We start from the raw sequence: 11104 nt of genomic DNA on the forward strand, positions 1-11104 counted from the left end.
TCTGATTTTCTTATCGTTTTAACCGTACGTGACAATGACCTCATGCCCCTGAACTACTCTAGGATTAACTTCCTCCATTTTTGAGCCTTTGAATTTGTTCTTGCCCTATTTTGAGCTCTACCGCTTAATAATTAAGTAGGTGACCGACTTGTATGGAAAATGCATTTTTCAAGCTTCTCTATGCTGAACTGATATGTGTGCATGCATATACAAGCTAGGGACATCTTCCAGTTTCAATTGGAGCAGCCTCTGTTGAAAAATTTGACAAGACCTGCATTTTTCATTACCTCATATCCTTTTTTCAAATTGCTCAACGTTGATTAAGTTAGCAATCTGTTGACACAAAATCTGGACTCTAGACCATGCGTCGGCAACACGTGAGGACCTGGAAGATATGCTTCACTCTAATGTAGGCTTCAGTCGGCTCCTGAAGGTATGCGGCGTGTCAATCAATTTAACTTGCAATTGACAAGGAAAAACTTGGTAAACGTTAAATTCTTGAGCCGATCGGCTGCGAAACCTACGAGTTCATGGGTGAAGTTACTTTGAATAAACACCATTGTAAAACATACTTTGAATGTAATCATGAGGTGCGTGTAATAAATAACAGTATTAATGGTATGTGTCATCGGCTATTTGAGCCGATGGGTTATGATAGATCTAAAATTAACATAGCAGCCATTAAAGGATAACTTGTTCATCACATGCATGTCAATCAAACTAACAAATGTAATTATTGTCATGGTCCGATAGATTGGACCTAACCGAGACTTAAATCTGTTGATTTATAGGACTGGAGCACGATAATAAGGCCTCGCATACGTGGCCATCGACTCAAGACGTCAACTTACTGCTGTGATAGATGACCGGATCCAACCGAGACAGCATTGGCTCAACAGAAATATTCTGACGCTAAGGATCCGAGGGCTAGTAACACGAGGGGTAAGGATAAAGATCTAGCGGATCTAATAAAGATAAAGCAATTAAAGCATGCAAGATCAATCCTAGCCGATAAGATCAGATAACTGATGAACGCTTGAAACAACTAAGAGATCGATATGATTCAACTTAATTAAAACAAGCAAACTCGATAACTAGCCTTACGATAAGAGGATCAAAATATCGAACTTAATCAAGAAAGTTTTGCTACAGGTAATGTAATGACCAATAATGACATTACTTACAAGCTCGCCAAAGGTCGAAGCTGATGCAACCCTGCTCGCTAGAAGGAACTCGTCGAGAAGCTACTCTACAACTACTCCTAGGGTTTGGTGGTGTGAAGCTGAAAAAAATTGTATTGATGAATTGATGATTATTCTGCTCAACACCCTGAGCTTATATTTATACCCTAGAATAAGCTAAAATCCTAGTCGGTTACGACATGAACCGTTACAATTAATCTAAAAACTAACTAAAATAAATTTTCACGCTTTTCCTTATTTGGTGGAGACGTTGTGTTCGTCCTGGACTCTCTCCGCGATTCCATCGGGTCTCAGAACATTATCTTCATCGGTTAACTCTGGTCAAGAACCGATGTCTATACAATATGGCATCTTGATTAATTGTAGATTAGGACCTCCCTCAAATAAATAACTCTAGATCATCATGGCTTGTCCTAGCAAGTTTAGGACTTGGCATGGGCTTTTTTTCTTTCTTTCGGGGGAATCATAAGTAATCGACTTACACAGAAGCTTTGCGAAAGGTAAGATGGGAATGGAGCGAAGTTTAGATTGATAAATCGCCGATGAATCCAAGTCATCCCACCCATGGACAAGTCGATGCCAGGTGTCATTTGCATGGGTTCCATATAGTTGATGGGAAATAATTTGGATTGATCGAAAAACTTGAGGGCGTAGATTGTCCATGGTGTAGGAAAAATAAAATACAAATCCTAGTAGAGGGTAGATTGGACCAACTAAAATTGTTCGAGGGACTAAATCAAGCTGAATATTTTTCCAGAACTAAACATTCTTATTTTAGATACACACAATACAATACAGATAAGATGCTCGTTCCAGTGCACCATCACACACAGACAAAGAACCTTATTCATTCATTCATTCATTCATTCATTTATTTATTTTAGACTGAACTAGTATATTTGTTAGCATTTTTATATTTTAGTCTGTACTAATATGTTTTTTTCGTGAATATGAAGGGGGCTGCGTGTCTTTATATTAAGAAGAAATAGATAATATAGAACGCGGATCTAGCCGGGTACACGTACAAGGATTTTTTCATTGTTTAGATTACATGACCGTTATAACAACCCGAAAGATGGTGACAATTTGAGCACCGGGAACGAGTGTCAGTGGTACTGATCCAGCGCACCCCTTGGCGCCGGCCACCCCATAGACGACTAATATATTTGTTATTTGGTGGTTGGAACTGTTAGCTCCTCAATATGGTGTTCCATAAACCGTGTTGGTTGATATGTATGAGTCAGTCTAGATATATGTATAATGTGTTTTCCATGGATTGTCAGATTCCATGATTATCTAGCTGTCAACAAAACGTCCATCTTAATCACTCGAGTTTTTCTTGACCTAAACAAAATTATGCTCGTGAACTAAACAAACATGGACTCGTGCACCTTCTCTATGCTGGCGACTTCTCTAACCTCTTTCTCTGTAGCTCAATGATTTTGATTCCCTAAAAAGAAAACGAAAGGACAAAAAAATCTCAAAAATACTCCCTCTGTCCCAAATTACTATTCGTTTTGGCTTTTTTGATACGTATCTTTTGCTATATATTTGGACATAATATATATCTAGATGCATAGCAAAAGTTACGTATCTAGAAAACCCAAAACGAATGGTAATTTGGGACGGAGGAAGCACTTTTTAAACCAAAGACTTTTTTTACCCTACTTTATTAGAAAGCCAACTAAATTAGAAAAGAAGAAAATAAAGTCTCCAAATTGCAGCTTGAGTAGTCATGGTACGCGGCCGGCTTGTCTCGTAGATCTCTCTCTAATCCTTCCTCTAATCCTAGGCTGAGCACAGCAAGTCAGTCTTCTCTCACTCCTACGATCGCCATCTTTAGTTAGATAACACTGATAGCTGTAACTTTGGGACATCTAGCTTTCTTGCCTTTTTCTGGGACATATTATTTCTTGAAGACATGCGCTTCTTATTTCTTGAAGCCCCCTAAAAAAATGTGACCGCCTTTTCTGGTACAGCAAAGAAATTGGGGGCATTACAGAGGACCCCACGTTAATCATTTGTGACAAAAAAAATTACCAAATTGTTGATCAGTGTAAAAAGATAAAAATTTGGGAACTAGAAAAGCAATAATTATTTTGCGCATCCGGGGAATCGAACCCCGGTCAGTACCGTGGGAGGGTACTATGATACCACTACACCAGATGCGCAGATTGTTTTATTAGTATCTCCCTTTTAAAATAATAAAATCTCTACGGGTACAAGAGGCGTCACGAACAACCAACAGATACATCTTCAAAACCAACGGTATACTCCCTCCATCCTTTTTTAAGGTGCAATTCTAGTTTTTTTTCAAATAAATTGGTGGAAGCTTGAAAGGACTCAAATACCTTATTTTCAAACAACTTTTTGCTACAATTATGCTCAAATCGTTTTTAAGTATACAAACTCAATACACAATATACATAATAAAAGAGTAATTTTTAATCAAACAGTGGGATGATAAAAAATATTACATATTTATAACTACAGTAGAAGCCCATACATTTATGGAAGGAGGAAGTATCTACCTGAGGCAAAACTAGCAAGTGATGTACACCACTGTGGACTCAAATCTTCAATATTATCATTATATAAAAAACTCGACCTGGGGGAAGACGTCCCCTGGGCTTTACCTTAAGAAGGGGTACCAGGCTTTGAATCGTGGACTGGCACCTGAATTCACTGCTCTAACTAGTATAACTCACGAGAAGCTGATCATCGTATAAACAATTCCAAATAAAATCATATAGTTCATGAGCCATCTGATCCAAACAAAAAAGATGGCCTATGTGGTGACCTTCTCATCCTTTTACTCTTCATTCACGGAAAGAACCACTGCGCCCTGCAGTGATCTTTGAAGCTCCACAGTTCATCTAGCAAAGCTTGACTACTTAGTATGCCACTCCTCAAGTCATAAAAGCCAAATACCGGAATTTTATCCAGGCTGATGAGGCCACATCGAGCTAAATCATGTCCCGGAAAATAAATGCGAACATTTGGCTGGTGCCGGACAAGCGAAGTGCCTTGGAGCTGCCTGGGCTGACAAAGAGAGCTTGGCCATTCAGGTCGTCAACCTCCAGCCACCGACCAATCTCCAGATCTGCTTCAAATACCTTCATCTTGACCCCCTCAACAAGATCAGCCAGCAGGAGGATCATGAGGAAAGCTCCATTTCACCATCAGCATCTTCCCACACGACACGACGAGGTAGCGCGGTGTCCCTCCTCGCCGCCGGAGGCGGCTGTGCTCTGACTACACGCCGCACGGCGCGAGAGGCCAGCTGCTCCGGCGGCTCGACTACGCCGCCGCCGCGGAGCTCGTGCGCGAAGAGCTGCTCCTTGCCATTGAGCGCGTAGAGCCTTCCACGGTACAAGGCGATGTCCACGTACCAACCCCGGTTCCTGGGATCAGGTGCGCAAGCAGACCACGAGGCAGCCCCCGACCGGTAAAACGCGACGGAGCTGTTATGGCCGATGATGGAGGCGACGAGGTCCGGTGAGCACACGATGATCTTCGTCATCGGGAACACGGCCATGGGTCTGCCATCGTCGAAGCAGAGTGGTATCGTCGTGATGGTGGCTCTGGAGATAGGGTTCACCAAGAAGCACGTGCGGTGGTTGCGCTCGTACGGGGGACGGAGCAGGAACAGGAGCCAGTCGTCGAAGCAGCCGTAGCAGCGGCCCAGGTTCCCGGGCACCAGCATGAAGCGGAGGCGCTCGCCGCCGGGGATGATTCGGAAGGTTCTCTGGCTCAGGAGCAACGGCAACGCCGGTGGGAGCCGGCGCGGCGGCGGCTGCTGCTGCTGCGCGGCGAGGCGCCACTGCCGGCAGACGGCCATGAAGCGGAGGCGGTCGGTGCAGCACAGCAACGAGCCCAACACGAGGCCATGATGGCTAACTTAATTTGACGTGTTCAAATAAATGTTCTCTCCCCTGCAGGGCGCGGGAGGGGCGACGGCCAAGGGCCCATGCCGGATGAGGGCCCAGGATTTTAGATGTTCCCTTGGACACATATGTGTTGGCGGCCCACAGCAAGTTAGTCTAGCGGGCTAGAGTCCAGCGGTTCAGGCGCACAGCGGGCTCTTCGAAACAATATTTGAATTCTAGGACGTCAACATTTCGATGCAAGATTTCTACCCACTGGTCTCAAATCCATGTTGTGCCCGAAACGAACCGCGGCTACAGTCAACACTGTCTTATTTTCTGGAGTCAAGGAAAGGGCTTTACACAGCCAGCTGCAATTGCAAAAGGAGCTGTAGCCAAGCATTATGTTCCATTCTTCCCAATCACAAAGCTCAGGGGAAGGCGCACTAGAATTCGACATTGCAATTGCAGGCTGGAGCAACCAAATGAGCATCTGGGAAACGTCATAACAAAAACTTGATGCATAAAGTTCGTGAAGCCCCTTTGTCGTCCTCTCAGGACCCAAGCTGAATCAGCACAGGCATGGAATCCAAGTCCTCGTTCATCCCTGCGTAGAACAATAAGCAGTCTGAACTTTTTAGCAACATTCCAGTGATGGAAAATGCATCAATCAACGTATCAAGTATGGTCTTGAAGGAAGCGAGGAAGATAGTCTGCATTATCTGTTGTGGTTACTAGTTATCAGTTATCACTTTGCAAACAACATTTCCTGATCCATTTAACATTACCTATATGGCCAAAAACAGGCATATGTATTGAGACAATGTCACACCCGGTTTCAAAACAAAACCAAGTGCTACCTATATGTATACCAGGATCTAGTTTCATACACATTCAGTAACAGTATCACGTAAAGGAATATAAATAATAACTTACAAGTCTACCAGAGATATACAACTTAATTGTGAAAACGGAGGCTCCAAACTTCACAGACAATCGACTTGGACTGCGTACGCCTAGAACTCAACATCATATTCAGAAAACTTCACACACCTTCCTCTTCTGAGCAGCAGTGAGCAGCAGTAAGCAAAGGTGGGTACTCAGCAAGGTCACAAGAAATAACCAGAACAAATGATTTAAATCCATCTTCAAATTTATTAATCATGTGAGGGTCCAGGCCGCTCTTGACCATGAGCACGACTGATATATTAGTTTTACACTCCGTAGAGGTTGTACACTTTCACCACAAGTCACGTAAAAGTTCAGAAAAACTTTGAACCCAACCATGTTGTGCAAAAGTAGGCACTTATCACACTATCGAGGTGTGATTGCATAGGGACGCTACGAGACCTTTACAAAGATTCCCTAGTAAGTGCCCACTAAGGTTTCGGTGTCTGGCGTGCATAAACCTCCCTAATGGGTTTAGTGTCTTAGTTAAGCACACTTCCCATGAGAATCGGGTTATACAACTCAGTTCCCCTTCTTACCCTTTCGGTAGATTACCCCAAACTAGAGTCTTTAATTAATTAGCCAAGATCAGAGCCATATAGTTTTTGTGATTGCACTGTTTTCCTGGGTGGTCACTCCATGTTCCAATTAACATTATCATGGTATTATAAATAAGCATAAACAGAAGGGTGGTTAGAGACACTTGCCTTTCTCCAAAGAAAAGTTGCTCTTACTACTTTTCAGCTCTTGCTCTCTTGGAATTCTCAATCTTTAAAGCTTTCGAACAGCAATCCTTCTACTCGAAGCAATCATCGACACAACCATACAAAGCAAACAAACAAGTATAACTAAGAACAATACACCAATCAAAGAAAAGTTTTAAAAGAGCATACTAAGGATAGGGCTCGATTCTAAGAACACAAGGGCGCAAGAAAGACTAGAAACGGTACTATGGTTGAAAAGATACACTATCGAGAGATTTGGATCATAAAAGAAAAGACAAGAGCTACATATTTCATTTATTTTAGTTGAGAAAAATAATGTAAAGATATTTCAGAGAAATATCCTTAGTTGGAATTCAGCAAGTTATATTTACATATGAAAAGACGATGTGAAGCTTACTCTAAGTACAATTTAAGTAAATTAAATATTTGATTTTAAAAGAAGCATGTAAAAGCATCTAAACATATAACTTTATGATTCAGGTTCAACTAAGAAAATTATATTTAAGAACACATTTATATTTACTTTAGTCAAATTAATCATTTAATAAAAAAACTGAGATATAACCTATGTAGCTTTTATTTAGGGGCTGTTTGGATACGAGGTGCTAAACTTTAACAGTGTCACATCGGATGTTCGGATGCTAATTAGGAGGACTAAACATGAGCTAATTATAAAACTAATTGCAAAACCTTGTGCTAATTCGCGAGACGAATCTATTAAGCCTAATTAATCCATCATTAGCAAATGGTTACTGTAGCACCACATTGTCAAATCATGGACTAAGTAGGCTTAATAGATTCGTCTCGCGAATTATACTCCATCTGTGTAATTAGTTTTGTAATTAACTTACGTTTAGTACTCCTAATTAGCATCCAAACATCCGATGTGACAGGTGTTAAACTTTAACAGGTGTTTCCCAAACACCCCCTTAGAAAACAAATTGAATAACCATTAATCAATTTAAGTTTGACTATGCAAACCGAGGTGTAGCTCTAATTAGATTTTATTAGAAAACAAGCTGAATAGGTATTAATCAAATTAACATTTATTTATAAAAGCGAGGTATAACTTTAATCATATTTTATTTAGAAAACTCAGTTAAATAGCATTAACCCAATTAATATTAACTATGAAAAACCGATATGTAAACCCTAATTAAATGTTATTAAGAAAAGGCATTCAACTAAACATTAATCAAATTAATTTTAGAATAAATTCTTAAAACACAGATTAAGGTAAACATCATGACTAACGTGTAGTTTATATTGAGATGAAACTAACGAATCAAGAACGAGCTTAAACGGATACAAAACGCGAGGTTTATCACCATCTAAAGATTCTAGGGGTCTATTCATGATTAAACGTAGATCTAAAGGGTTAGCAGAGAAGTATTGCAAGACATAAGAAATAGTGCTCGCGAAAGAGATAAACCTCGGGGTTAGATCTGTAAAAGGTCTAGAGTTGGACTGGATCACCATTATAGGAAACTATAGGAATCTACGCAAGGGGTTTCCTGGAAGATGGCCAAGACTCAAATAAACAAGCGAGAATTAACTAGTTCCTCGAGGGCCAAACCGCAAAAGCTCGGAGCTTTGGCTCCCATGGCCGATGGTGGCTCGGCTGGTTAAAATTGGCGGCGGTCCGACCGGCTATAAGCTCGGGCGAGGTAGGGAGAACGAGGTGGAAGTAGAGGGGATCTCGTGGAGCTTCTTACCGGCGGCGGGGATAGACAGGATGGATGGAGATGGTCGGAATCAGACCGGCGGCGGCCGGCCCAGGCTGTCACGAGCGACCGATGCTCCGGCAACGGGAGGCAGAGGCGAGGAGTGGCTGAGTTGCGGCTCGATGAGGGGAAGATGCTGGTGATGCTGGCTCGCTCCGAGGGTCGTCAGTCGTGACGGAACCGACGTGCGGATGCCCGGTGACGCTGGAGCTCGGCCGACGGCTTGGGCGGCGGTGCAGTGCGGAGGCGGGCGAGGGGTGATACGGCAGCTTTATAGGGCGCGGGGCGGGCGGCCTGGCATGCTTGGCACGCACGCCGAGAGGCGACAGCGGTGGCGGCCGTGCAAGCCCTGGTGGCCGGTGGCCGGGTACAGATGGGCCCCAGCTGGGCTGGCCGGAGCGGGTCGAGCCCACGGGCTCGGCCCAATAGGATAAATCATTTAACCACGAAAAATACTCTGAAAATCTCAAAAATTCCAGGAAAATTCCTAGAGATAGCTTGGGACATGGGGAATCCAAATAAAATACTTGGAGCTCCTAAAAAGACTTCTAGAACCATCTGAAAATTAGATTTTAGCTCTAGGAAAATGAGAATAAATCCTAGAAAAATATGGAAAATTCTCGCAAGAACCTATTCGTCGTCTAAACGCATTTTAAAAGCTTTTGAACTCATGAAACACCAGAATGCAATGGAATGAAGGCAACACCCAAGGAACAACTTTATTTAATCCTAGACTAAATTTCCTGTCAAGAAAATAAATGTTGGAAATTTTTTAAAATTATAAGAAAATCATTGTTTAATTGTTCTTTCTAATCACATGCTGAAATCCAAAAATTTCAAGGTGTGACAGACAAACATCAAAACTGCTTTCCAACTGTTTCTCTACTGTTAGCAGAATATATTTGGGCACATCATAATATTTTCAAGGACAAGAAGCTGCCAGTATTTGGTCCTGCTACTACTTGCAGGGCAGTCAGGGGATTGCGTAAATGCAACTGATTTGACACTTGTAATCGCTCCTAATTTGCTGTTGTTGGGGGTAAAAAAAAAAGAATTTGTGGATCATGGGCTCATGGTTGCATGATCCTTTAATGAGACAATACATTCAGGCATGGTGAGGCTCCAAATATGATTATGTTGAAGTGGTTCGGCATTTCTTTGGCAGAATCATTGTTCACTTATTTTCTCAATCTTGCTCTTGTTTACCTCTTGCTAATGTTCATCTAAATCAACAACAAAACAAACTTCTTCATTTGGCTGCATATGTTGCAATAGAGTGTGGATAATTCTACATTTCTCAAAATGATGAGTAATTCCCACGATAATTTGATGCTTTACTATTTCTCTCAAAGAAAAAGAGGCAGCAACCCAATTACACAAAACGAAAAGAATTACTGTTATTGATGAAGATTACCTATAGAATGATGAGCAATTCAGCAGCTCAACAATGGCATCTCAAGAATCCGCCTTCGCCATCGCCTCCACCCTCCCAGCAAGGAGCTTCTCAACGTACTTTCCCAGTATATCTGCCTCCAGGTTCACCTTGTCGCCAACCTTCTTGGTGGGCAGCACGATGTTGTCCTGCGTGTAGCGCACGAGCATGAAGTCGAACCACCCGCCCTCGTCGTCGACGCTGACGACGGTGAGGCTGGTGCCGTCGACGGCGACGAAGCCCTTGGGCACGAGCAGCCTGAGGATCTCCGGCGGCGCGCGCACGGTGACCCAGAGCGAGTCGCCGTCGGGCCGGAACGCCGCGATCTCGCCGGTCCCGTCCACGTGGCCCTGCACGAAGTGCCCTCCCATCCGGGACGACGGCGTGAGCGCGCGCTCGAGGTTGACGCCGTCGCCCGGGGCGCGCTCGCCCAGGGACGTCCGGCGGAGCGTCTCCGGGGCCACGCCGAAGGTGAGCGTGGAGGCCGCCGGGTCGATCGCCGCCACGGTGAGGCAGGTGCCGTCGACGGCCACGCTGTCCCCGAGCTGCGTCCCGGCGAGGAGGTCCTTCGTCTCTACCTCCAGGTCAAGGCCTGGAGCCTCGCCGCCGCCGCCGCCGCCGCCGGACGGCGCGAGCGGCGGGCCGAGGCGGCGCACGCGGCCGACCTCCTCGACTATTCCGGTGAAGAGGGACCGCACGGGGACGTGGGAGGCGGAGGAGGCGGCCGAGAGGCTCTTGGGGACGGGCGAGAGAGAGAACCGCGGCGGCGGGAGGCGGATGCGCGCGGCCGCGCCCCGCGAGGCGAAGGGGAGCGTAGCGGGGCCCGACGGCGAGGGGAGGAGCCCCCCTCCGCGGCGGAGGAGCAGGTGCGGCCGGTGGTGGCGGACGGCGGCGGCCGCTGCGGCGGTGGCGGGCGGCGGCGCCATGGCGAGAGATTCCCCCGGCGGCGGCGGCTCGGGGTCAGGATGGGGTCAGTTGGTGGGCTGGTCTGCTCTCCCCACCCATTGGCAAGCGTAAACCTTGTTAAAATACGTATTCACACATCGTTGGCGTATTTGATGTGACTGGGAAAGCGGCTTGCTGACCGGGGTCCGCATCCGGGCCCACGGCGGCTTAGTTGGAGTCGGTTTCGGGCGACGGCCCTGACCCGTTAGCATAAAACCCGAGACCCGACACCCGGGGGGCACACGGCAAGCTACCTCTTCGC

The 11104-nt window shown here is 45.0% G+C and overlaps 1 protein-coding gene and 1 non-coding gene across 3 annotated transcripts; both read right to left on the minus strand.

Moving 5' to 3' along the window:
* Window positions 1–3302: 3302 nt before the first annotated feature.
* On the minus strand, window positions 3303–3373 carry TRNAG-CCC. The gene has a single exon. It is a non-coding gene; the product is annotated as a tRNA-Gly (tRNA).
* A 1961-nt stretch (window positions 3374–5334) lies between these two features.
* On the minus strand, window positions 5335–10914 carry LOC101760940 (riboflavin synthase). 2 transcript variants are annotated; one of them, XR_002676992.1, is made up of 3 exons: window positions 9880–10914; window positions 6724–6812; window positions 5335–5675 (listed from the first exon to the last, which is right to left on the minus strand). XR_002676992.1 is itself a non-coding variant. In XM_004962770.4 (2 exons), the coding sequence occupies exon 1, from the start codon at window positions 10821–10823 to the stop codon at window positions 9921–9923; it is 903 nt and encodes a 300-aa protein (XP_004962827.1). In that variant the 5' UTR covers window positions 10824–10910; the 3' UTR covers window positions 5335–5675; window positions 9880–9920. The 2 variants fall into 2 exon arrangements, 1 of the variants encoding a protein (XP_004962827.1); XM_004962770.4 differs by lacking the exon at window positions 6724–6812 and having other exon boundaries at window positions 9880–10910.
* Window positions 10915–11104: the final 190 nt, after the last annotated feature.

The sequence above is a fragment of the Setaria italica genome, chromosome III, assembly GCF_000263155.2.
Source record: "Setaria italica strain Yugu1 chromosome III, Setaria_italica_v2.0, whole genome shotgun sequence".
Lineage (NCBI taxonomy): Eukaryota > Viridiplantae > Streptophyta > Magnoliopsida > Poales > Poaceae > Setaria > Setaria italica.

What these genes read in the sequence shown, in the direction of transcription:
- LOC101760940 (XM_004962770.4), bottom strand. Translation starts at nt 10,823, where the DNA reads ATGGCGCCGCCGCCCGCCACCGCCGCAGCGGCCGCCGCCGTCCGCCAC.